The sequence below is a fragment of the Emydura macquarii genome, unplaced genomic scaffold (genome assembly GCF_026122565.2).
Source record: "Emydura macquarii macquarii isolate MOO-44397 ecotype Brisbane River unplaced genomic scaffold, CSIRO-AGI_Emac_v2 contig_2205, whole genome shotgun sequence".
Lineage (NCBI taxonomy): Eukaryota > Metazoa > Chordata > Testudines > Chelidae > Emydura > Emydura macquarii.
Genome location: NW_027132342.1, coordinates 23,194,942 through 23,222,006, shown reverse-complemented (window position 1 = coordinate 23,222,006; position 27,065 = coordinate 23,194,942). Strand labels below are relative to the sequence as shown.

At 42.1% G+C, this 27,065-nt stretch overlaps 1 protein-coding gene across 2 annotated transcripts in view; it reads right to left on the bottom strand.

The window, feature by feature from the left end:
- Nucleotides 1–4,408: 4,408 nt before the first annotated feature.
- The window catches only part of BLTP3B (bridge-like lipid transfer protein family member 3B), a 95,543-nt gene continuing 72,886 nt past the window's right edge, over nucleotides 4,409–27,065 (bottom strand). For both annotated transcript variants that reach the window (XM_067559734.1, XM_067559736.1), the window contains 6 exons: nucleotides 25,221–25,357; nucleotides 24,500–24,650; nucleotides 12,004–12,260; nucleotides 9,702–9,810; nucleotides 6,856–7,037; nucleotides 4,409–5,894 (listed from right to left, as the gene is read on the bottom strand). In XM_067559734.1, coding sequence (XP_067415835.1) covers nucleotides 5,766–5,894; nucleotides 6,856–7,037; nucleotides 9,702–9,810; nucleotides 12,004–12,260; nucleotides 24,500–24,650; nucleotides 25,221–25,357 — 965 coding nt within the window. In that variant the 3' untranslated portion in view covers nucleotides 4,409–5,765. The remainder of the gene's footprint in view (nucleotides 5,895–6,855; nucleotides 7,038–9,701; nucleotides 9,811–12,003; nucleotides 12,261–24,499; nucleotides 24,651–25,220; nucleotides 25,358–27,065) is intronic.

Sequence of the window (27,065 nt, the reverse complement as noted above, 5' to 3'; positions counted from 1 at the left end):
TACCAGAAATTATGTGTGTTGTTACACTGCAAGATGTTTCTCCACTTACTATGACTTTAAAGTCTATTAGATAGATTATCTCAGGTCAAGACACACAGGACAGAAATATTTTTCTTATTAGAGAACATAAGAATGGCCATACTGGGTCAGACAATGGTCCATCTAGCTCTGTATCCTCTTTTGACAGTGGCCAATGACAGGTGCTTCAGAGGGAATGAACAGAACCATTTTAAATAGTAACCTGAATGAGAATGCATCTGCTTTATATGATGTTTTCTCCAGCTACTTGTGTTGGGTTGTGATGGTGTGGGGATTACTTATTTTTTTTAATTTTAAATGATTACATTCCATTGGTAAATTTTATGGAGATTGCTTTTGACACTGTTCCCATGGACTGGTTTTATTCCTGTGTAGTCATTCTCCCTGGAAGTTATTGACACCAAACATGATCTAGAAAGGAATAACCCCAGATAACTTTCCAGTGAGGAAAAGGCAGGGGATATGGCAAGAGGAGGACAAGCAAAATAGGGATAGGATTATGTTTCTGCCCAGATTTGCTGTGAATGCATCAGGTTGGGTATGTTTGGAGGTATCTTAGTTTTTACCTATGAAACACCCTTTCTATAAACTGCTATCTCACACCCGTCTATAGCCTTCATTTCTTTTGGAATGCTTTATTTGGGGAGAGACTCCGCACTTGCAGTCAGAAGGATGTTTTAGCTGTTTTGGACAATTTAGTTCTGCCATTTGTTTTACCAAGAACAACAATATGGTACATCATTGAAATTTGCTCTAAGAGATTGGGGGAATCTGAAAGTTGGGGGGGAAAAAGTTATCACATTTAAAATATCTTTTTATAATTAAAACTAGTGTGAACTTTTTCCATCAAATCTAGCAAACACTTTATCCATTAAGCTCCCCAGAATTTACTTAGTAGCCAATTAAATTTAGAGAAACAAGGTTTGAGCCTTTTCTCACTTACACTGGTTTTGCTTTCATGTAACTCCACTACCTACCTTCAGTGGAGTTACTGCTAATTTACACCAGTTTAAGTGAGAGGAAAATCAGGCTCCCTATTTCTAGTGCAGAGCATCCATCTTATATCATAAATGCAATAAAGAGAATTTCAAAGAAAAATTAGTTTTAAAACTGAATATAAGGGTGTATATATATATATAGAATATATAACTCAAACTTAAGCTATTTCCTCATTAATACCAAGATCAACATTCAGGCATGTTTTAATTAGGCTTGATTCACTGTGTTCTGCTTCTTCAGCAAAAGTAAGAACAATTTTTTTGGCCTTTGGCTACACAATAAGCCCATTATGAATTGGTCTCTACACTATGGACTGGAGAGCATCTCCAGTTCAGCACTGCACAGGTCTGCTACGAAATCCGCAATTCTATGGCTATAGAGGTTCTAACAACTGCTGCAAAAGACTTGGGGCTGTTATTCCAACTCAGACTGAGATTCGGGGTGGGAAAGGGCAAGCTTGTCTTGTGGTACACACCCACACCATGGTCCCCGGTTGAGGTGGATGGATTTGTAAATTTTAGCAAATACTTGAATTGATTGATTGTTCTTCATTATTCGTTGACATGTTACTAAGACCATTTTCAGTTTGTACAAGAGGGAAGAGAAATTGATTTCAAAAGGGAGTTACTGCACCAGCACTTGGCTGCAAATAAAGTAATTCTTTAGCATTCTGTGCTAAATGTCCCAACCACCAGGCTGAGGGGGATATTCCATATACAGATCCAGTCACAGTGTGGCTTGCTTGCTTCTGATCCCTGTAATGTCTTCACGTTCTATGCCCCCAACGCTGAAAATACTTGACATGTTTAACTTTATTCATGTGAGTATTGTCATTGACTTCAGTGTGACCAATTGTGAATAAAGTTAAGCACGTGTCACATCAGCCATAGGAAACCTGCTGTTGCCTGGAATTAGCCAATGGAGGTCAAATATGTGATTCCAAGAGAAGTAAGAGGCCCTCAGAAGCTAGGCGTACCTGTTAATATTGCAAATTCAGCAAAGGATTGGAATAGCTACAGCAAACAGCAGATGTGGATCAAGGAGCAGGGCCAACCACTCAGGATTCATGGTGAGTCATGGAAGTTGTTAGACGAGGTGAGTTAGGGAGGACTAGAAGAGCCATAGGAGTTGGATGGCTAGGATGTTGCAGGGGAGAGTAGAGAAGGAAAAAAGTTATCTTGGAGAGCTGTGGGGTGATAGGTGGTTTCAGGAAGCTGTATTCCTGGTGTGCCTCTTTGCACAGATTTTAAATCGCCGCTTACCAATGGTCTGGCACCATGATTGATGTAAATATCATAAGCTTAAGTGTGTGCTGGGATGGTTCTTTGAGCTGCCATACGATCTAAAAGTGAGTTAAGCTGTAACTTTTTGCCTAATTATTGGGGCATTCATCACTATTTCTAAATATGGTGGATTAGCATTAAATTTATTTGAGGCTAATTTGAATTCACATGAAAAACAGCAAATAGAGTCATGGCAACACTTCATCCATGAGCCCTCTGGAGTCAATTTTCAGTGTGAATTTCATTCCTCCCCCGCCACATATGCATACATTTCATTCCTCATCCCCTTCATTAAGGATAATAGATGGTCCTTCAATGAATAAAAGGCTCAAATAGGCTCTGCTGCTGATAAAAATTTTAAGACTATGACTTGAGTGGTTTATGAATGGTAGCAGAGCCCTGAGCATGAATTACAGATTTGTACTTTATCTGAGGCCATCAATTGCCATTTATAATTTAACATATTAAGGTTTACTTTTTTAAACTGTCATTTCAAAAATTAAACTAATTTTCCCTTTACGTGATTTCAGTAGAAAAATGGATTTAAATGGCAGGATGTTATCCTTCTCAGTAACACCAAGTACACTGTAGAACTCAGCACAAACAACCATACCCATATCTTTTAAACTGTTCCCAGACACTGCCCATTACTGTGAAATAACTCTGAGCATTCAGTGTTAGAAAGCAAATGGAGCAGGGCCAGAATGCCAATATTCAATATCGCCACAAGCAGCTTTTTAAAGTGAAAGGGAAGTTACCTTGTGCTAACAAGGATGCGTTTGGTATTGCTGGTTTATTCTTTTCTTATGGTTTATAAACAAAACCTCAAAGCAGAAAAGTAACATTCCAAACCCCAGCAGCATGTTAGCAAGTACTTTATATTTCTCTCTCTCAGATATTTGGATCCTTAGATGGTGTTAACTGGCCTAGCTCCATTAACTTTAAGAAGATTTATACCAGCTGGGGAGTTGAGTCTCAGACTATACTATCAACACTTCATTGTCTTAATACACATCCTAACTATTTATATTTAGTTTCTCCTTTAGGGTCCAGTATTGAATTCATTTTTTAATTCTTATTCAGGAAAACTTCCACTGTATAATGGAGGTTTCACCAGAGTAAGGGTTTCAGGAAGTGGGGTCTTAAATAGTGAAAATCCACTCTTTTTCTAAAAATTCCTAGTAAAAATCATAGATTTTAACCATCTATATTTATCAATGCAAATTCTGTATTAAAACATAAGAATGGCCATACTGTGTCAGACCGATGGTCCATCTAGCCCGGTATCCTGTCTTTCCAGTGGCCAGTGTCAGATGCTTCAAAGGGAATGAACAGAACAGGGCAATTATTGAGAGATTCATCCCCAATCATCCAGACCCAGCACCTGGTACTCAGAGGCTTAGGGACATCCAGAGCATGGGATTGCATCTCTGACCATTTTGGTTAATAGCCATTAATTGACCTATCCTCCGTGAGCTTATCTAAATCCATTTTGAACCCAGTTATAGTTTTGGTCTTCACTACATCCCCTGGCAATGAGTTCTACACAGGTTGATTGTGCATTGTGTAAAGAAGTACTTCCTTTTGTTTGTTTTAAACCTGCTGCCTGTTAATTTCATCAGGTGACTCCTGATTCTTATTTACCCCTTCACATAAACACTTTCTTATTCACCTTCTCTACACCATTCATAATTTGATAGACCTCTATCATATCCCCCCTGAGCCATCTCTTTTCCAAGCTAAACAGTCCTGGTTTCTTTAATTGCTCCTCATATGGAAAATGTTCCTTACCCCATATCATTTCTGTTGCCCTTCTCTGTACCTTTTCCGATTCTAATATATCTTTTTTGATATTGGATGAACAGAACTGCAAGCAGTATTCAAGATGTGGCATACTATGGATTTATATAGTGGCATTATGATATTTGCTGTTTTATTATCTATCCCTTTCCTAATTGTTCCTAACATTCCACTATTTTTTACTGTCTCTGCCATTGAGTGGATGTTTTAAGAGAACTATCCACAGTGACTCCAAGATGTCCTACATAAAGCTCTAAAATAAAACAGTTCCATAGTCTGAATATGTAAGGTCAACCATAGGATATTAAAGACTTTAATAGATTTGTTTGCATATCTACAAATAAAACTTCCCTCAATTATCCTGTGGTGCAGAAACAAGTGTAGTATCAATTAAATGTCTTCAGTTGACAGATTCAGTAAGGTCACTAGTTAAATTATTCAGTAATTTACTTCTTGCAAAAACAAAGTCTCAAAGGAATGTACATGTTTTTGTTTGTTGTTAAAACTGATTAGAGGCATACACTAGAAGTCTGTATTTTGTGCTTTTTTATTTATACATTTCCATCAGTTCTTTTAGCTGAAAATTATAGTTCAATTTGTACAAATCACCCACAGTTTAAACTGCATAATTACACTTTCATGTAACTTCACAAGTTTAACAGGGTAATGAATGATTCTCAAGTTTTTTTCAAATACAATAATATACAATTTATTAATCCTAGTAAGTCTTTGTTTTTTAACAAATGAACAGTTACATATTTAAATACATTGAGCCAGATTCTTGGGTGTGGCTGATCCATGCAGCATGTGGGTTGGGGTTTGTGTAAAGATGGCTTAAAGCTCATGTTTGCACACACTCCTGATTCTGTTGCTGTCTCTGTGCACAGCAAGTCCCACTGTATGGGATAGAACAGATTAAGGGATGATCTGAATTACACCAGGCTGCAATACCCACAATGAAGCCAAGGACTGGCATGGCAGGGGTACCCAACACTATGATCCTTTTCCTAAGGTCCCAATCCTTTACCAGGTATATCAGCAGTGGAAGAGAGCAGTGTAAGTCTCTGTGCCACAGGAGGATACTCTTAAACTTGGTCATCCTGCCTGGGTTAGTTACACTGACTTAGGCCAGTTTGAGGCCAATTAACTTTTCATGGCTAAAGAATGGGGCCCATTCAGTTTATAGTGCAAATGTAATCTTTAAAATATTTCTTCTGTTAACAGTAAACTCATTTAGTCTTAGCAAATAAAGATACCATATATCAAAGATGCTTGGTACACATTTTACTCAATTACTCATGTAAACACCTTCCCTTGCTCATTGAACCATCTCATTATCAGATCTGTTCCCCAGATAACATTTCCTCAGATATTATTAAAAGTAGAAGATCATATCCTTGTTAGGAAAATTAGTAAAGTACAGTATAAATTGATTTTTTCCTGCATTCCTGCAGTTTAAACAGGGCTAAACAGAAAAACAACTGTGGTGTCTAATCCTACTCCTTTGTAAATTCTCAGGATAGCATTTATTCCACAAATATATTGTTCTATGCTCATGTCAAAAGACAGTTTTCCACTAATTCACAAACAGTATTTAAATACATCCCTTCTTACTCTAATGCAGTATTTGAAATACATTATCCACTACTGTTGATGTTCAATAGTCATCCTCTTTATATGATGAAGCAGAGTGTCTTTTTCCATGTGGACCTCAGCCAGAGCCATTTTAGCCTTGGCTAGTTCCTGTTTAAGACATTCATTTTCTTCAATAAGCTGAAATAATTAAATTGAAAAAGAAAAGAATAAGTATTGCTGTGTACTGCCCACCTTCTCCAGTAGAGTAGCATTTACAAATGCTGGGCCCAGGTGCTCACCCTGCTGGGTGGGGTGCAGCTTTGATGGGGTAGGGAGAAGTGGAGACATGTTCTGGAGTTGGGTGATTGGCTCATGTTTGGTGTTAATGGAGCACAAGGGGGGCTGATGCAACAGTTTGCTGCCAAGGCAAGGTGGCCATTGTGGGCTCCTTGAGTCAATCCCACCCTTAATCTAGTAGCTGGATCTCTGGTGATGTCATAGGCTAGGCTGATTGCCAATTTTGGGGTCTAGGAAGGGATTTTTACAATATGGCAAACTGCTGTGTGGGTTCTGACCTTCCACCCAGCATCCAAGAAGTCTGGCTTGAGATGTTTAAATTACAATTATTTCAACTTTGGCAGGTTCCGGTATGGCTGGGCTAGGAACAGGCTGACTGAGCTGCCTGGGCATTAGTCTGGGTGTACACATTGCATGATGAGGTAATATGCCTCTGTGGCTCATGCAGCTGGTGGCTCAACTTCATTTTAACCCTCCTGCCTCTTGTGTGAAAGAGACAAGAGGGATGAATCTCTGGGAAGGCTTGAGGGTACAGAGGGGGCATGGTCTTCACACTCCCCCTGAGGTTTGTGATATACCGGAGGCATTGGTACCAGTTGAGATCCACAATGGAACAACCCTGCCAGATATTTTGGGGTGGGTACCTCAATTAGACAAAAGTTTTAAATAAAGTTGCAGCCCTCTGCATTTAACCACAGTATGGTGTCTGTGCCTTGTTGTTTCTGTGTTCACACAAAAACAACAAAAATGAAATCCTAACAGTCAAAATATATAACCTGTAACAATTAAACAGTTTTGATAGTTTATTACTACAATGTGATTTAATAAAATTAAAATAAAATTAACTTAGTTTTATTATTACCTCCTCTCTGAGGAAGTCAGCTGGAGACCATCTTGATGTAGAAGGTCTGGGAATTTCTGGAGATGTCTGGATGGCTTGAGACACATAATCCTGTGTTTTGTGTCTGGTAACTCCACTCACTTGCTGCACTGTAGCATTCAATTTCTTGTAGTTCAATACATCATTACTTAGTGTTTGATTATCTGTTTCACAGAAACACAGCAGGAACTTTGAAATGTTTAGCTTTTATTGAATCTTGTTAATATTGAATTAAAACAATACAAGTTTAACATTAAGTATTAGTATATCTACATGTTCTTGTCACTATCACATTAAAATAAAAAATATTTATTTTCTTAGAAGGGAGAAAAAAGGTGTATTACACCTGGCAGCTTAAATGTGTAAATAGTAAATGTGAATAACTGTCAAAAATCATCATGGAAAAATCATTTTAACTGACTATTTAGCTAAACATAACAAGGAAACTAACTATTCAAAAAGTATATCTAAATACTATTTTAAGCTAGGATCATCACATGCATGTAACTTGCACTGAAGTCAATGGGAGTTTTGTGTGCTGTTACTATTATTACTAATAAATGTGTGTATTACCATAGTGCCTAAGGGCATGTCTACACTGCAATTAAACACCTGCAGCTGGCCCGTGTCAGCTGACTCGGGCGGCAGGGACGTAACATTGCAGTGTAGACATTCAGCCTTGGTCTGGAGCCTGGGGTCCTATAGCCTCCTGTGTTGCGGTATCCCAGAGCTTGAGCTCTCACCTGCAACTGTACAGCCCCATAGCACAGACTCATGAACCCAAGTCAGCTGTGGGTGTTTAACTGCAGTGTAGATATGCTCCAAGGGTTCCAATCAGCATTGGGACCTATACTTATATACGAAGACATGGTGTGAAAAGCCTACTGGACCTGGTCCTTAAGACAATTTTAAATATTTCCAAGTTTAAACATTAAAGTAACGTTTTTCTATTTAATAATAATATATTTTATTTAAACATTATTGAAGATGCACTCATGTTTAACATACTTACAGGTAGGGCAAAATGAGAGTTGCAGTTTGTTTGTAATCTAAATCTTCATAAACATATTTTAAACATTTCTCTCTAAACTACATGATTTGCCATTGTGTTAAAAAAAACATACTCCATGGTTCATGACTATATATATAGATACACATCTCTATCACTGAAGGTACTTTGACCTCTACCTTGGTGTTCACTGCACCTGAGGTGTCCACACCAAAGGATTAGGAAATATGAGAGAACTTTATAACTTAAATACATTTTACCCAATGGAAAGAAGGATACAAATGATTGAAAGAGACCTTAGAATTGTACATTTTTACATAAAATAACAAACACTCACACTTTTCAGTTTTGAAGCATCTAAAATTACTAAGAAGCATAATTCTAATGTACCAGACAACGTATAACAAAAAAAATATGTAAGCTATCCTCACTTTGTGTAGGTGGATTCATTAAGTATCTGTGCTACGTTAAGTGGTGAAGACCCATCTTCTAAATATAAATCTTTATTACCATGTTGTTATGCATTATGATTTGTGTATATAGTGTATGTGTACACACTGAAACTGTGTGCACACAAGTGCGTGTATGCACACAGATATATTTTTCATATGAAACAGAGGTTAAATTCCAGTTTTAGATGCAAATCTCAATGCAATCCTTCCTATGGAGCTGCTATGGTACCTCCATAATACACAGAATCATAGCCCTAGACAGAGAATTTTTTTTGTTTTAAACTACATATAATACAGTACCTACTGCTCCTGTCCTTTTTGCTTCACACAGACCACTCAGAGGCTTCCCTCATATAGATACCACCAAGCAGTTTATTTAGTGTTTCACTCCAACACCTTCCACATACAAGTACAGTTACAGTATTTACGTCATCCAGTTTTATCGACCTTTCTCCAAAGGGCGGAGGGGGAGAACAGATGGCTCCTACCATAGAACTCCATTTTGTCAGGCTCCACTAGCCTCTCTTCTGTTTCTCTCCCTCTCCCACTTCTTTCTTGTGCTCTTTTATCCAATTTCCTTGTTAATGGGTTAATTAGCTTACAAGCTTCAATCTGATCTGGTAATCAGGGACTCCTCTCCTTAATCAGTCCCCCACCCACTCCTACCCAGGGTCTAACTGATTAAACAGTGACCAGAGTGTTGGTTCAGCATTCTTTAATACAATGCTTTAACTTATTTCCTTATTATATACACAGAATCTGGCACAATGGGGCTGTGCATTCTAGATGCTACTGCAAAGCAAATAAATAATAATAAATAACAGTAATTAGTTGTTCATTATGTAGTTACCTGTAATATATATGTATGAGAAATAGCTGAGACAACAGGTCACCACTTCTCTCCAACATTTAGAGACAGTTAAATTGTTTTTAGTCATCTCTGAAAGAATCTGGAATTGAACATGTGTAGTATGAAGTGATATGAATCATTATTCATCCATTAGTTTGACTGCAGGACCAGGGCCACAGTCAAAACACTGCAACTGGGGACTATTTTCCATTATGTAAGTTTCAGTTTTAGTGTACAATGTACACTGTGGCGACGTCTACACTATGAGCTACAGGATGATTCCCCCTATAGTCACGCTAGCTCTGAGCTAATACAAGTGTGTGTACATGAACCGGGAACCACACCCCTAGCTCACAGCATAGACATAGCCACAGTGGGGTTTAGCAATGCTGTGAGGTAACTCACTTTCTGATTATTAGCTATATGTCCAAAATAATGTTCACACAAAGTAAATATATTATCATGTACTTTCAATTATTGAGCTGTTAGATTTTGGGAAGAACGTATCAATACACACCTCTGATGCAAAAAGAACCATCATCATTCCTCTCTACCAAAAGTAGGTCAATATGCAGTGTTACTGGGGCTGGTTGAGGAGCTGAGAGATTATCACGTGAACTGTCATCCTACAGAATAAAAGTAATAAAAATAGGATTTTTAATGTCCCTCTTTATCAATGGTAGGAAATCAAAACAGCTAATTAAAAACTTCAATTAAACGTATCTGAACAGACTTAATGAAACCCAAAAAACCCTCTCATTTGAAAGGCATTTGGAGCAGAATTTTCTCATCAGATATCTACAAAACTTCAGTGTCATTACAATTAGTCTGAGTTACAGAAAAACAAAGAACCCAATTTACCTCTGGTCAGAGCCCACTGAAGGTCAGTATATATAGTTTGACTAGAATACCTTAATGGGAACAAAGCACGACATTCTTTAGCACAGGAGCCCTCAACAAAAACGGAGTTAAGAAACCAGTGCTATATAATCTCTCATATTTTGGGGAAGGGTGTTTTTGTTTTTTTAGAATTTACATTGGAATGATAGCTCTTATCAAGGATATCACTGCAGCCAAAAAGACAAAAGAAACCTCACAAACTGCTTCTGGTGGTTCCGCCTCAATTATGGCTCACTGTTCCTGTCAAGTGGAGCAGTGTCTTTAATGTCTTCAGAAAGAAAACACATCAGCAGTATTATCAGCATTTATCAGCATAAGATGATAAATAACAAATTGTGAAAGTGTGACTGCCAAGACTGCTTCAAAGAGCAAAGACTGCAGTATGAATAAACACCTCCCAAAACTCACTCAGGAAACAGTGCGTCAACTTCAGTGCAAAGAAAATATTCCACTAAATGGGAAATCCAACCACAAAACTGAACAATTGACTGACTTCATGATGATTTGGTGAGTAATGCGCTTACCGGGAACTTTTCACTGCCAACAACCTCTTATCATCATCTTAATAATGTACAATCTTTACCTACAAAACTGACCATTTTGTCAAAAATCTTTGCTTGAGCCTGCCCCCCTGCCAGGAAAATACAGGAGACCAATTTTCAAAATTAGGTGAATATATGTTAAAGCATTCATTTCTGCATTTGGACACTCAACTAGGTGCTTAAGTGACAATTTGAGCTACAAAAACCTTCACTACATGCTGCTCCAATGGCACAAATGGCACTTTAAAGTTGCCTAAGCATGCAGCTGAAAATTTCCCTACCACAGAGAATCCTCAGATGGTGTAAAGCCAGCATACAAGGGACTGTTGATGCAGGGAGGGAGTCACAGAACTCTGCCAGATCCTTGAGCCGGCAGAATGGAGACTGCACTAGCTGGTGCAGCTTAGAGTAGTGCTTAAATTTAAGCACGATTGTGGCACAGCTGAGGCTTGAGCCCCAAGTGCAGAGTTAGGGACCCTATCTTGGGTCCCAATCTGGAAATTGCATCTCTTTTATCTCGCACTGTTCTGAAATTTTCCAAGGCTATTTGTGTGTGTGTGGTTTTTTTTTAAATTTTTGGCTTTGGCAGCAGTCACATTATAATCCCAAATCTCTATTTTAAATAAACTAAACAAACACACACACACACACACACACACACACACAAACTTCCATAACACTTATAGCCTTTCTAGCTGCCCCTCAGTGAAATAATTTTCTGTTTTAAGTGTTTGAGGGGAAACACTGGGAGACTGCACTGCAGTGTCCTCTTAATGTTGCTATTTTAAGCCACACTAGTGAGAAAGTCTTGTATTATTTAGTAACTGTTTCTAGGTATGGCAGAACATGAAATCTGGGCTCAAGTTAATAGACAAACTGGATTGAATCTGAGTCCTCAATCTCTTTCCTCCCTCTATGCTAAACTCATCACCACAGCTATCCTTGAAGGAGGAGGACTGTTGAGCCCATAGTGAACTTCTCTGTTAATGGTGATTTTGATTGGAAAGCAGGTGTTAGTTACTGCAAAACAACAAAAGGCTCACTCTCCTCTTGGGAACCTGAAACACCTTATCTGTTACATTCCCAGCCACTGCTATTCTGGGGACTGGGACAAGGTAAAGGAAAAAAAGACAAGTATAAAACTAAATTCATATAACCAGTTTGGTCATGCACAGAATTTACCTCTAGGCAGGCCACTGAGCTAACCCAGTTTATGGATTTTTAAATTGTTTTAGTGTTATCTAATAGTAAATATCCAATTGAGACTTTAAAGCATAAGATATGAGTTTCTTTGAAGTTAACTAATTTATCGGCAAAGAAATAAGGACATACAGTCTAAAAAATTAAAAGACGCAAAATGGCTCCTAGTTAACATACTTTTAATTTAATCCTTGTATTAGAAACTTTTATTTTCATAGGCATTACTGCTGCAACAGTTTCATCTTCTAAAAAATGCTGAATGTTCATGAGGGAAGATGTTAAGAATTCAGCACTAAAATTCTCTACGTGACACTGCAGAAAGCCATTTTTTACAGCCAGCAGAGAGTGTACTACAGCACTCGGCCCACTTTCCCATCTCAAATTAATTTCAGGAGATGACTTAATTGGTCCAGCCACAGATTTATGATCTGAACCTAGTGTAGAAGAAAACAAAATTAGGATTAAAATTTTATAGCACACAAAAGGCATCACAATAAGCAATCATTACACAATTATTTTTACCTGCATTGTATTTTCATAATCACAAAAGAAAAATAGAAACATAACTAGTTTTCTAACAAATTAATCTCAATTTCATTCTTTTATTCAGAAAATCCCATGCCTTGAGATAAATCAGAATTATAGTAGTGCACACACATAATGTACTGTGAGCAATTTTCTATCACGTTTTCATCTCTTAATTTGTAATATAAAGGTAGTACAGAAGGAGCAATAAACTGTACATACAAGTAGCTCGCAACATACATAACAACAGTATATATGTACTTATAAGGACCCTGCCTTCTTTGTGCATGCAAAACTTGTGTTGTCTTCAGTGGGAGATCTGCATGCCCAGGAAACACAAAACCAGGTGCTTGCAAGCTTATTTTTAAAAAATTACTGAAGGCTGTGATTCAGGAAAGCACTTAAGTTTATCCCTGTTCTGGAGAGTGCTTAAGAACAGTGTTCAACTTTAAGTATAAGTGCTCTCCTGAACAAAACGGTTACTTACACCTATATTGTAACTGTTGTTCTTTGAGATGTGGTTCACAGGTGTATTCCACTCACACACGTGTGCACCCAGCACATTGGAGCCAGAGAGCCCTCTGTAATAGTACTGTTAAGGTGGCACATACACCCTGTGCCTCCTTGTGGCCCCTCTGAGGTTGCATAAGGGCAGCACCACCCCAGCCCCCTCAATTCCTTAGCATCGGAATATGTGGCTCCGGACTACAATGCAGAGGGAGAAGGCAGTTGTGGAATACAGGTGCAAACCAAATCTTAAAGAACAGTCACAATAAAGGTAAGTAACTATTTTTCTTCTTCAAGTGGGTTGCAGACATGTATTTCACTCAGGTGACTCACAAGCAGTACTATTAGAAGGTGGGGCTCGGAGTCTACTTAAATAGTGGCAGAATTGCTTTCCCAAAGTTTGCTTCCAGATTTTATGCAGTCATGATGGCACAATGATGCATGAAGGGATCAAGGGGTAGCATTTCTTACGGCTGTCCCCATGCTGGATATTTGCAGTACTGTGAGATGGCCCATTCAACGAGGGTTCAGGCTAACAGTCTCTCCAGGAAAGGGGTGTTTGCTACCCCATGCGCCATCATGGAAGTAATCCACATGGAAACTGTTTATGCTGAAACTACCTGATCTTCCTACTGTCAGCAAATGAGACAAAGAGCCAAGGAGATAGCATAAAAGGATTGGTTCTGTCCAGATAGAAGGCCAGGACTCGCCTTATGTCCAAAGTATGCAGTCACTCTTCATCACTACTTGAGTGCAGCTTCAGGGAAAAAAAAAAACAGGCAAGTATGTTGTTTGATTGAGATGGCACTACTTTGGTTAAAACTTAGAATGATGCCTCAAGACTACTTTATCTTGGAAAGCAACATATATGGTGGTTCTGCCATCAGGCCTGAAGCTCACCTACTCTTCTGGCTGACACAACAGCTATAAGAAAGGATGTCTTCTAACACAGGTGAGGCAAAGAATAGGCTACCAAAGGATTAAATGGAGAACCCATCATCCTGATAATACAGTGTTAAGGTTTCACTTTGAAACCTTGTATTTAGTAGGATGAAAAAGCTGAACAATGCCTTTTAAAAATCTAGCCGGGACAGAGGAGGGGGGGAGACGAGACACAACCAACAATCTCCTTTGAATAGCAGGATGAATACTCAAGATTGCTACGAAGTGGACTGTCAGGGAACTTAGAGAAAGACCCGAAGATTTACAGTGCAGCAGGTATTCAAAAATGTCCTGAATCCTAGCATATGTTGGCTGTATCCCGTTACTGGTAGACCAGATCAAGAAATACTTCCACTTAGCTAAATAAGCAGATCTAATGGACTGCTTTCTGCTATTGAGTAGTGTCTCCTGAACTGCCATTGAGCAGTCTTTTCCCACTTGGTCTAAACACTGAATAGCTATGCTGTGAGGTACAGACTGCTCAGATCCAAGTGCCACATTTGTCTGTGCTGTTGGAACAGCAGGTCTGGAAGAGGAGGCAAAGGCCATGGGGTTTGAATCAAGAGACCATGAAGATCCAAGAACCAGCACTCTCTTAATCATGCTGGCACAATGAGAATTACCTTGGTGTAATCTTGTTTCAATGTGAATATGACCTGAGGGATGTGCAGAATAGGGGGAAATGCATACATAAATGCATGTACATTGTGAATAGGTCAACTTATGAATATCCCCAGCTTCGACGATGGTCATCATCTCACTGTTCTTGAGGGACCACTTGTAATTTCAGGAGAGTGTCCTGCTGAGATGGTCAGCCAATTGATTCTGGGAGCAGCATCTTCCTTGATGCGAAAGTGCCAGAATTTCATTGTTTCTTGACAAAGCTGTTGGAATCATGCTCCTCCCCGTCTGTTCAGATAGTACATTGCAGCTGTATTGTCAGTGAGTATCTGGACCAATAAGCCCCTGATATGAGGGAGGAAAGAACAGCAAGCATTGTGAATGCTCAAAGCTCAAGGACATTGATATGAGGAGCCACTAATTGCTCCATCCACAAATCTTGGGTTCTACCCCACCATGAACATACCTCACCCTCTCAGAGAGGCATTGGTAATGATCGTCTTGATCAGAAGGAGGCAATCAAATAATACACCTCTATATATGTTATACTTATCCATCCACTATTCTTGGGAACACAGGAGGAATCTGGATCAACTTGTCCAAGAGGTGTCTGTTCACTCAATAGATTAACTTCAGCCACCCCAGAAGGATGCACAGGCATAGCCTGGCATGCAGGATCACATAAATACATGAGGCCACGTGGCCTAGTTACCCTAGACATTCTTGGACTGTGGTGGTGGGTGTAATTTTAGAGAGGCACATAACTGGCGAATAGGCTGAAACCTGTCCTGTGAGAAAAATGCCATCGAATTTGTAGAATAGAGTAGGGCCAATTAACTCAATTTTTTGTGAGGGAATTATGTGGACTCTCTTCTTCAGCATGAGTCCTAGACGATGGAAAAGACAGATGATAAAATGGATGTGGCAGAGAAACACATCCTGTTTCTCCTCCAGTAGGCCACCATCATTGCCATGCACTTGATCAATATGTGTGGAGCTGAGAACAGGACAAAAGGAAGTACTGTGTATTGATAATGTTGACCTGCCACTATGAATCTCAGAATCTTCTGGTGACTTGGCAACACTAAGAGTACGTCTACACTAGGAAGGTAAGTCGACCTATATTATGTCAACTTACAACCCCTGCAGTAATTACTGTGATGGTGCATGTCCACATCATCCTCCTTGAGGGCAGTGTGGGGAGTCGAGAGCCTGGTCTCTCAGTCCCACAGGCTCCCGGGCTCCCAGCGGGTTGCCCCCACCCCTTGCTCCCCATTCCCTGCTGGGAGTGGGAGAAAGCCACCCAGGGTTTCTTGCCTCCCAGTTCCCCACCAGGAGTGGGGCCAGGAAGAAGCCACCCAGGGTGTCTCACTTGCGGAGAGCAGGGTCTAGCTGCTTTGGCTTCTTCTCTCCCCACCCACCCCATGAGGAGCTGGATAGCCTTGTCAATTTCACGGTTGGGAGAGGGGTACAGCCGCCCAGGCTTCTCTCTCGGCTCTCTAGGGGAGAGGTAGGTAGCTGGGCTCTAGCTGCCCCGCTTTCTTGTCAATTCCACGGCTCCTCCTAACTACATCAACATAAGCCTTACACCTCCCGTGGAAGTGGAGTTTTTATGTTGGTGTAGAGTAGGGCATTTACATCAGCGGGAGGAAAGCTATAGTGTAGACACTGACATAATTAGGTTGATGTAAGCTGCCTTACGTCCATCTAAGTGTGTAGTGTAGACCAGCCCTTACATGTGGAAGAAGGCCACTTGAAGATTGAGGGCTGATGCCAAAGTTGAAAATCGTACTGGTACCAACATGGTATGCGTTGGCGTTGAAGACAGTGCCAAGATTGAGTCTTTGTTATGTTTCTTGGCTGGAACCGACACTGATACCACTAACAATCTCTGTACTGGAGCCAAAGATTCAGATGGACAGGGAACAGCAGGAGATGCCTTCACTTGAAAGGAAGAGTCAGGGACAGAGAAACAGAGCAAGTCTTTTGATGCCTCATAAGGTTGTGGCAGCGGTACCACCAATAATGCTGGTACTGGCACTCTGTCTGTTGGGTACTGGACTCAACTGTCCCACAGCCAGTACCAGAGTTGATGGTACAGTACCAATATCTTCCCGCTGCAGTACTGGGGGGAGACAGGTTGACAGCTCAGCTGTACCTGAGTACCAAAGAGTCCGGCAATGTTTCAAGTTCTTCTTCTCTGAAGAACCACCATCACCTTTCTTCAAATCAGGAGGGACATCAGTCTGTGTTATGGGCCCTCCTTCAAGGAAACCCTGAAGACAACAACTGACCTCTCTCTTTCTCCAAGGAGAAGAGTATGAGTTCAGAGATCGGTCAGAGACCACTGCAGCCTCCATAACAGATGGTAACAGAGTGTGTAGTTGAAGGCCCTGGCTCCGAGGCAGGTTTCAGTGCTCGCTTCATAAAGAGTTGCTTGAGGCATAGATCTCTGGATATATGTGTTCTTTTTTTGAAAGAAAACAGCAGATTCTGCACCTCTCTAACATCTTCGTCACTGAGACACAAAAGGCAGAGCATGGGGGGGTGGGGGAGGCTACTGGGAAGAGACACCTCACATAACAGGTAGTGCGTAAAGCTTGGTGGGCACTGCATGCCATCAGTGCACCACGCCAAAAACTAATTCATAACTAATTAAAATAAGTTAAAACAATAAAAGAAGCCTGACTCCTGGATAGTAACTATTTACAGGAAGAGAAGAAAGCTGAATTCGCTGACTGAGTTTGCTGCCACAGTTCCAGCATCATCATTATTGCTGGTGCCACTGCCACAAGCTTATGAGGCATCAAAAGAAAAAAATTGTGAGGTAAATCTCACAGGGAGCTCTGACTCAGACCATGGGTGGTGAGAAGGAACTGTGAGGGATCAGGATGGTAGTGCCCTTACATAGTCTCAGCAGGGGCCATGAAAATGTGCAAGGTGCGTGTGCCACCCCAACAGGTACTGGTACAGAAAACTGTCTGGCTCCAGTGTGCTGGGCATGAACACACCTGAGTGGAATACAAGTGTGCAACCACTTGAAGAAAAAGGGATACTTTCCTGAATCAAGGCCTTAATGCATAATAAAGAAGGTTACTGGTACTGAGAAAACTGAAATAACAATTTAATAGCTAGAATAAAGTGCCAGATGTTGCTCCCATTACTTAAATGGGAATAGGACTGTCTACTAATAAAGTAGAGCAGCACTTTCTATTTATTAATCTCAATATCTCTACCCAGTAAAAGGCAACTGAAATACTGAATTGGGCATTTCTATAAAATGAAGGTGAACAGAAGTGTTGGATAAATATTGAAATTCTATCTATTTGCTATGCAAAAGAAATAGATCTTTTTGCCTAATCATCATCTCTTCAGGTTTAATACACTAAAAATAATTAGTACCAAAAAGGATAGTTAAAATTCATTTGCATCAACTTTCTGACTGATTGTTATATAGCTATAATTTGTAAGGCTTGCACACAAAATATTTTTAAGTTGTACGATACTGTTCACAGTGGGTATACTAACTAAACAGTAGACTAACTGGTCCAGATGCTCAATTATATACATTGAAGTAGATCAAGTGAAGTCAATTGAACTATGCTGATTTACACTAGCTGAGATTCTGGCCCTTATTTCAAATTTATGCTTTTCACAACAGAGGGATTATTTTTTAAAATTAATTTAGAAGTTTTCAGTTGAAACTCTTCAGTTCTCTAGGCACATTCCAACAATTACAAACTAGGGAACAGGAAATACTTACAGGTGGGTTTAATTTAAAAGTCATTCAAGTATGACTAATCAGGAACCAGATTTTGGATCATACTTTCCTATTTCTATTTCCGTTTCTTTCTCTAAGCTATCCCTTATTCTCCCCAAATATACTTGATTATGCATTTGCTGAAAAAGTAATTTTCTAAGTGTCTTCCGCCTCATTCTGCTACACTGCTTTTAGCAGGGTTTGCAGCCTCATACACATTCCAAGCTCCATGACATTTTCTTTCATTGTAATGTACCCTGGGATGCCTCTAAATAAGGAAACCAGGCTCCACAGAAGTAGTGATATCTATGAATTGAGCATCTGGTTTATGGACAGAGGCAATGAATTTAATTGAAATTAAAAGGTACCAATGATGATCACATGGTACATTCAAGAGACACATACCATTATAGAGTTCTATTTATTTTGATGTGTAGTGCTCCATTTAGAGAGACCTATTTGAACCTACTGCAGAATTGATTCTGGACCAGTTGGACATATTTATTGCAAAACATCATTAATGTCTGTTAACTGCCAGTGCAATGATATAATAATCATTCACAACTTCAGCAGTTAAGCATCAAAAACTTATCTTAAAAAAATAAGATGGTTACTTACCTTGTAACTGTTGTTCTTCGAGATGTATTGCTCATGTCCATTCCACTGTAGGTGCGTGCACGCCTCCATGTATGGTTACTGGAACTTTTTTCCCTTTAGCAGTACCCATAGGGCCAGCTCCTGCACCCCTGCGCACATACCGTGGTATATGAGGTGCTGCCGACCCTATACCCCCTAAGTTCCTTCTTGCCGCCAGCAGCAGGGATGGAGGGTGGGTCATGGAATGGACATAAGCAACACATCTCGAAGAACAACAGTTGCAAGGTAAGTAACCGTATTTTCTTCTTTGAGTGCTTGCTCATGTCCATTCCATTGTAGGTGACTCACAAGCAATACCTTGGAGGTGGGCCGGAGTTACGGATGAGCTGCCTGCAGCACCGCTGTGCCAAAGCCTGTATCGTCCCGCGCCTGCTGGACGATGGCATAGTTGGACGTAAAGGTGTGTACAGACAACCAGGTGGCAGCCCTGCAGATGTCTTGCACAGGCACTCTAGCCAGGAAGGTTGTGGACGAAGCTTGAGCTCTGGTTGACTGGGCTGTAATTATCTCCGGAAGTTGCATCTTTGCCTGCTCATAGCAGAACTTGATGTAGGAAGTTATCCACCATGAGATGCGCTGGGCGGACACAGGTAAGCCTTTCATTCAATCAGCCACCGCGACGAAGAGTTGTGTAGATCTCAGGAACGGTCTCGTATGCTCGATGTAGAATGCTAATGCCAGTCTAACATCTAGCGTGTGCCACCTCCTTTCCTCCTCTGAACCATGCTGTTTGGGAAAACATGGGGAAAAAATATCTTGGTTATAATGAAATTGGGAAACCATCTTAGGCAGGAAGGCCGGGTGTGGCTGCAACTGAACTTTTTCTTTATAGAACACAGTATAAGGAGGCTCCGAGGTCAGTGTCCTAATCTCGGAGACCCTCCTTGCCAAGGTAATGGCCACAAGGAAGACCACCTTCCATGACAGCAGCAGTAAAGGGCATGTAGTCATGGGCTCGAAGGGACGGGCCCCATGAGCCGCGAAAGGACCAGGTTGAGATCCCAGGGAGGCACCAGGTCACAGACCTACAGATAGAGCCTCTCCACCTCTAATTGTCATAGGGTGGGAGAAAACTGATCTCCCCTCCAAAGGGTGGTGGAACGCTGATATAGCTGCTAGGTGGACCTTCAGGGAGGCTCTGGAGTTTTAACTGCAACAAATACTCCTGTAACAGCGATAACCCAGGCGAAATTCCCTGGGACTCTGCCCAACAGGTAAATCACTTCTATTTTGCCCAATACGCGACCTATGTGGAAGGTTTCCTGCTACCCAGCAGGATTTGCTGGACTTGCGCCAAACAGGCTTGCTTGTCTGCGCTCAGCCATGGAGCGTCCATGCCGTGAGGTGTAGGGAGTCCAGGTCCAGATATAGCAAGCAACCGTGGTTCTGGGACAGGAGATCGTGCTGTCTCAGTGGCTCCAGAAGGGGGTGCAATTGATAGGTCCAGCAGTATGCTGAATCAGTGCAGGCGTGGCCAGCCCAGTGCAATTAAGATAAAGTCCACCTTGTCCCTCTTGATTTTCAGCAGAACTTTGTGAAGAAGAGGAATGGGTGGAAATGTGTACATGAAGCTCCCCGACCACTGAAGCAGGAAGGCATAGGGGAGCAACCTGGCCTCCAGAGGCCGCAGAGGGAGCAAAACTGTGGGCATTTCCTGTTCCATGCTGACGCAAACAGGTCCACCTGTGGAGAGCCCCACCATTGGAACATTGCAGAGATCACACATGGGTGAAGCGACCAGTCGTGGCAGGGTAAGAATAACCTGCTGAGGCAGTCCGCCTCATTGTTCCTCGCTCCAGGGAGGTGAGAGGCTTTTGTGTGAAAATTGTGCCTCACTGCCAGGTCCCACAGACAAACTGCTTCCTTGCAGAGGGCTGAGGAACAGGGTCCCCGTCTGTTGATGTAATACATGGCCGCTGTATTGTCTGTCAGTACCTGCACCACCTTGCCCGCAATAAAGCGGAGGAACACTCCACAGACTAGGCAAATAACCCGTAACTCTCTCACGTTGATGTGCATGCACTGCTCCTCCCTTGACCAGACCCCTTGTGTGCTGAGGTTGGCGCTGATATGGGCCCCCCACCCTAAGTCCGAGGTGTCCGATACCAGAGTGACTGAGGGGACTAGCTCTTTGAACAGTACACCCCTTGACACTGCCTGGGGGCTCCACTAGCAGTCTAGTGCTGCCAGGATCTGGGGGGGTGGGGAAGACTGTGACCACCTGATCCAGGGAACTTCTGCTCAGGGCATAAACCGAGGCAAGCCACGACTGAAGTGGTCTGAGTCTTAGTTGAGCCAGCCTCACCATGTAAGTGCAGGCCGCCATGTGGCTGTTGTAGTCAGGCAGAGGTCCAGGCAAGCGATGATGGCAGACATCGCCTCGAAGCATGGCTGGGCCAGGAAAGCTCTGGCTTGGGAAGTGTCCAGGACCATCCTGATGAATTCTATCAGCTGCACCCGAGTTAAGGGGTCTTCTGCTCACTTATTAGCAGGTCCAGCCGGCAGCAGGTGGCGCATGTCAGATTTACGCTCTTCTGGACCTGGGCTCTGGACCTGTCTCTGATTAGCCAATCGTCCAGGTTGGGGAAATTTGGACCCCTTTGCACCTCAGGTGCGCCGCCACTACTGCCATACATTTTGTAAACACCCTCGAGTCCCAGAGATTGAAGTTGTACCTGCCCAGGAGAGCCTGCTGATTGGCAATTTGAAACTGCAGACTTGCCATCGAATAAACCTCTCCCCCGAACAGGTCCAATTTTTTGTCGTCTTTATTTCTGAGCATGGGACTAAGCTGTCCCTGCCTATCCCGCTGGTTGATAGCATCTACCACCAGAGTACCGGGTGAGGGGTGGGTGAAAAGATATTCAAATCCTTCGGCCGGGACATAATATTTCTTCTCAGCCCCTTTAGGAGGTGGGGCCACTGATGAAGGCATCTGCCACAGGGCCTTCACTATCTTTAATATCCCCTCATGCACAGGGAGGGCAACCCAGGCTGGAGTGGCCACTGCCAGGACATTACTGTCAGACACCTCCTTCAGCTCCTCTGCCTCTAACCCCAAGTTGGAAGCAACCCTCTTGAGAAGATCTTGATGCGCCCTGAAATCATCCAGGGGCACCGATGGTCCCTGGGTAACCGCCTCATCTGGGGAAGAGGAGGAGGACTGGAGGGGTGCAGTAGGTGGTGGCATCCCTTCTCGCTGATGAGGGGCCACAACAGAGGTCCCTTCCTTGGGGTCCGAATCGTCATTGGAGGCCAAATGATGGTCCTTCTCCGGCACCGGTGGTGCAGACTGCACTCCAGACAAGCTGAACGACTGCGGATCTGGCCCCACCGGAAACCTCCAAGGTCCCCCAATACAGCCATTAGGGTGGCCACTGCCCCTGAGGCCATTCCAGGACTGCCTGAGCAGAGGGGTGCTCCGGCATCTTTTGCTGGCAGTGATGACTCTCCCAGCGGCCGCCCTCGAGAGGATGTCAACACACTGTCAGATGACCACAGTGGGGCTGCATCGGAGGCTCTCACTTTACAGTGTCGAGTGGAGGGGGAGTGATGACCCAATCCCTGGGTGCTCTGTTACTCTGGAGAATGACCTCTCGGCAGCATCGATCATGATGACGAGCTGCGGTGCCGTGACCAGTGCCGATGCAGGGAATCATGTTCCAACCACGAGCTGGAATGCCCAGAGTGGCGCCTGGGCACCAATGACTTATGGTGCTGCTTCCCCCTCGGTGCCGAGTCTGCCTTCGGTTACTGGGTTCTGCCCCACACTGGTGCGGGCGAACTCCTTGGTGCCGGGGAGCGGGAGCTGTGCCGACTTCCTTCTGGGGAGTGGCCTCTTGCAGGCGAACCAGACAGGCACCGCCTCCTGGAATGGGTTTTGCCCTGTGCCGGGGACCACGACCGGTGCCGAGAGGGCGACCTCGCTCCTTGCCCCACCAATGCGGGGTGCTCTGGCAACTGACCCAGAGTGACTTCTCAGGGAGCAGCACCACGTCAACCCTTCCACTCGGGGCGACCGGGCTGTTGGAGATCATCCCCCAGGCACTGGGGATCGCCAAAGCCAACCAAGGGGTCCCAACACGGGCTTCCCCTGAGACACCAGCACCTTCTCTCTGGGCGGAGGCCAGGGTGTGGTTGGCATGGGCAAGACCAACAAGGTCCATGCCGCATAAAAAACCTCCGGTGTTGATGGCACCGGCAGGTGCAGAGATGTTCTCCCATTCCCAGGAGTTGGGGGTAGCTCTCTGGTTGGACACATAAGCTCCGGCAGTGGTGAGCAAGTCTCCACTGTCTGACCTTGGTGTGGCCCCATTCTCAACCCCGCTTTCTTGGACTGTGCAGGGGAGTGGTCTTGCTGTGTGCGCTGCTTTCACTGCTTCTTCCTCGAAAGAGAGAAAGAAGTCCGGTGCCGAGGCGGGGCCGGTGCCGATGATAGGCTCTGCATCGATGCCATGCTCGATACCGAGGTAGAACAGGTTGGTTCAGAGGCCAGTCTGAGTGCTGCCTCCATTAGTAAGGCTTTCAAGCAGATCTCTCTGTCTTTTTGGGTTCGAGGTCTGAAAGCCTTACAAATCTTGCTTTTTTCCTTACAATTAGCTTCCCCCAGGCACTTTAGGCAACTATCATGGGGGTCGCTCAGTGGAAAGGCCTTCCCATAGGAGGCACAAGGTTTGAAGCCCGGTGACCGGGGCATGCCCCGCCCCCGGCAAAGTCCCAACCAGGACTATCCTAAACGACTAACTACCACCATTAACAACACTTAAGGACTAATCTACCTAACTAAGACAAACAACAAATGATTAAGGAGAACAAAAGAGATTAAGAACACTTGCGATGCAAGACTTAGCAGTTCCAGCAACCGTCACAGGCAGAAAGAAGGTACTGAGGGGGCGTAGGGCCAGCAACGCATATATCGTGGCATATGCAGAGGGCTCCAGGGGTGCTGGAGACGGCCCTACAGGTACTGCTAAAGGGAAAAAGTTCCGGTAATCATGCATGGAGGAGCCCATACACCTACAATGGAATGGACATGAGCAAGCACTCGAAGAAGAACATAAAATTGCACTTAACCCCTCCTGAGACTGGGTTAGATAGTAATTTTCCTTAACTAAGAAATTTAAAATTAAAATGAGGTGTGGGTGTTGAGATATATTTCCATAGATTAGAATTTTTAAAGTTATTTTGAAGTAAAGAATAATCTGCTCTCATTGAAGGCTCACTAGACAAAGATATATTCAAATTCAGGAAAGTTAGAGACTGATGATAATGAAGTTCCAGCTTTATAAAATATCAAGAATCTAATGCAGGATATTTGATAAAAAGCAAGTGAAGCCACAGAACTCACTTATATTTGGTTTCCTCTTTTTACCCACCATCCTAAGCAGTTCTATTTTTATTCTCCTCCCACTCACTGCCTGATGATTAGGAAAGAAGGTAGTTGAAATAGTGATTCTAAAATGATTGATAAAAGCTATTCTAACATTAACAAGGCTTTTTTGGTACTTTAAGTTTGAGACTAATACAGATATTTTTATATGTAAGTATCAGAGGAAAAGACAACCATAAAACTTCCAATAACTCTTTCATTGTAAAAACAAATGTTTTTCCAGCTCAAATTCCATAGTGAGAGTGGAAATTAAATATCTTGTTAATTCTTACCCACAGTTCTGTTGCAAAGATAATGTCGAACACTGATATTGCCCAACTGGCTTGGTATCACCTGATTCACCTGAAGGCATACTTCTGTGTCTTCACCTTTGATGTCAATTTCACCATTAACGCCAAAGATTTTAAAAACCACAACAGACATCTATCAACAAATTAAGAAACATCTGCGATTATAAATTAATTTTTTTTAAATTACAACGTTCATTAGCGTGCAAATATAAACAATGAATCAAGCTTACATTCAAAAATCACAAAAAGAAACTTGTATCAATGCAATTCAATCAAGCATTTTGGAATTGAAGCTCTTTATTCACCCATTTTTCCACTCACAAGAGAGGTACTCAGAGACACAAGGAACAGTTATTTTTCCCTTTTTATTTCCTCACTTTTAACCCTATAATGAACTAGTCGATGCACAATGAAAGACACATGCGACTCCCTCCTTCAGCCCATCAATACTGATTCAGAAATAGCCAGAAGGGTCACAACAACATGAGATGGTTCCCCCAAGACAATGAATTTGCTGCCTATGCCATGCCTACAGTATCTTAAACATGTGCCTAATATTAAGCGTGTGTGTAGCTGACATCATTCAATTGCTGAATCAAAGCCAGAGCAAGGAACCTGGCTAGATTTTAGCTCCCCTTTAATATCAGTGACTGTTTAATTTACTAAACCTGCTCCTTTAATTTATTTATTTCAATAACATTACCATTTCTTCATTCGTCTCTTGCGCACTCTCTGAAGCTGCACTGATGGCATCTGGAGATGACCCAGCATAATTGTCAACTCCTGTGACTTCATCTTGAGCATTTTCTACTGGCCTTTGGTAATTCATGGCTGTGATAGCTTCCATATGCATATCGTCAGAAAAATATGAAAGGTCAATATAATATAATCTGAACTGTTCATACATTAATAAAACACTATGTATAATCCTAATTTTTATAAAAGAGTTAAATATTTTTATTTGGATAATTATTAATAAACAAACCTTTATGATTAACAAAATAAACTAGCCAAATATTAGGCATACTGATTTTTGCCATGTCACTGAGCTCATGTGGCAGACTGATTGTTAGCACTGGCCAGACAAAAGGAAATGTCTGTGTCTGTCTGTCTATATACCTATTCTCTTGCACACAAAATATGCTCTTTGGGTGAAATCCACTCCATTTACACAGAGCCCAAGTATTCAGACCGTATGAAGGGGAGCAATTAAGGAGATGAAATCCGCCCCTCCAACTCATGCAGCCATAGTGAGGCGTGCCTGCTATTCTAGTCTGAAGGGTGGAATAGCACCTGTAGCTCCTCGATGCCTCTTACACAGGGTACTGGATCCACATAAACATGTGACCCCTTTCCTGCCTAACACAGCCAATTCATTGTGGCTTCCATGCTACTGGGCTGGCATAGACTTTTCACAGTACAGAGGGGATGCATATGTGGCCATTTCACCAGCAGACATTCAGTGCATCCAGAGGTGAGAAGGGCCTTGCTGTCATCTTCCATAACAGAAGTGAATTTCACCCTGTGAGAGGTTTGTTAAAGTCCCCCAAAAGTCAATGATCTGCAAAATATGCATAGATACATTTTCAAAGCCTTTAGCGTAAGTGGCTACAGTTCTTTTGTTTATAGAAATATTCAATCAGGCTATATTATTTTATTTTGTTAAAGCTATCATGGAAATTATTGTTTCCTTAACAACTAGGAAACATACAGCCTTATAATCTGCACATAAGGATAATTTATGAATACAACAAAGTACAAAAAAATGTAAAGGTAATATTCTGGTAACACTCCAACAACGCCAAGATAAAATAGGTCTGTAAGGGGTACACCATTATTTTTGTCTTGAGAACAACAACAAAAACACAGATGAATATATTGGCTGAGAATACTTTTCTATTCATGTGAAAGATAGGAGTACAGAGGAAATTGACCTTTTAGAGTCTTGCTACTGTACTTGTTACTTTTTAACAAAATTATTTCATCAGCCTTCTCTCAGTAGCTCATCAGAATTTACATAATCCCACAGTACTACAGATTATCTAAAACTAATAGATATTCAACATCAGGCCAAATTTCTCCCTCAGATATGCATGAATGGCTCCTACTGAAGTAATCAGAAGTTGGACATGCATCTGATAGCAGAATTCAGCCAATAAGTACAAACTGCACCATGAGGAGAGAGTCAAATCTGTCTGCTTGCTTATCAGCATTGCTGGTGTTAATGCCAAATGGAAACCACTTACTCACCCCCACATTTTTAAAACCAAAAATCTTGTTATATATTTGCAATGGTAAATGAACATTATAATTTAGAGTCCAATCCTGCAAATATCTACCGCTGGCCTACTGCCCACTAATGGGAGTAGTTCCAAGGAATTCCTGGTCCTAAAGCAGCACTATAACTTGGTTCCTTCCTCCAAAAAAACTCCACAAACACCATCTTTGGAAGAGGTAATAACTGAGTCAGTTGCCAGTTTATTTTTAAATGATATATTTTGTCTGGGTAGGAAAATATTTGTTGCCACCAACTGATGCAGTAAATAGA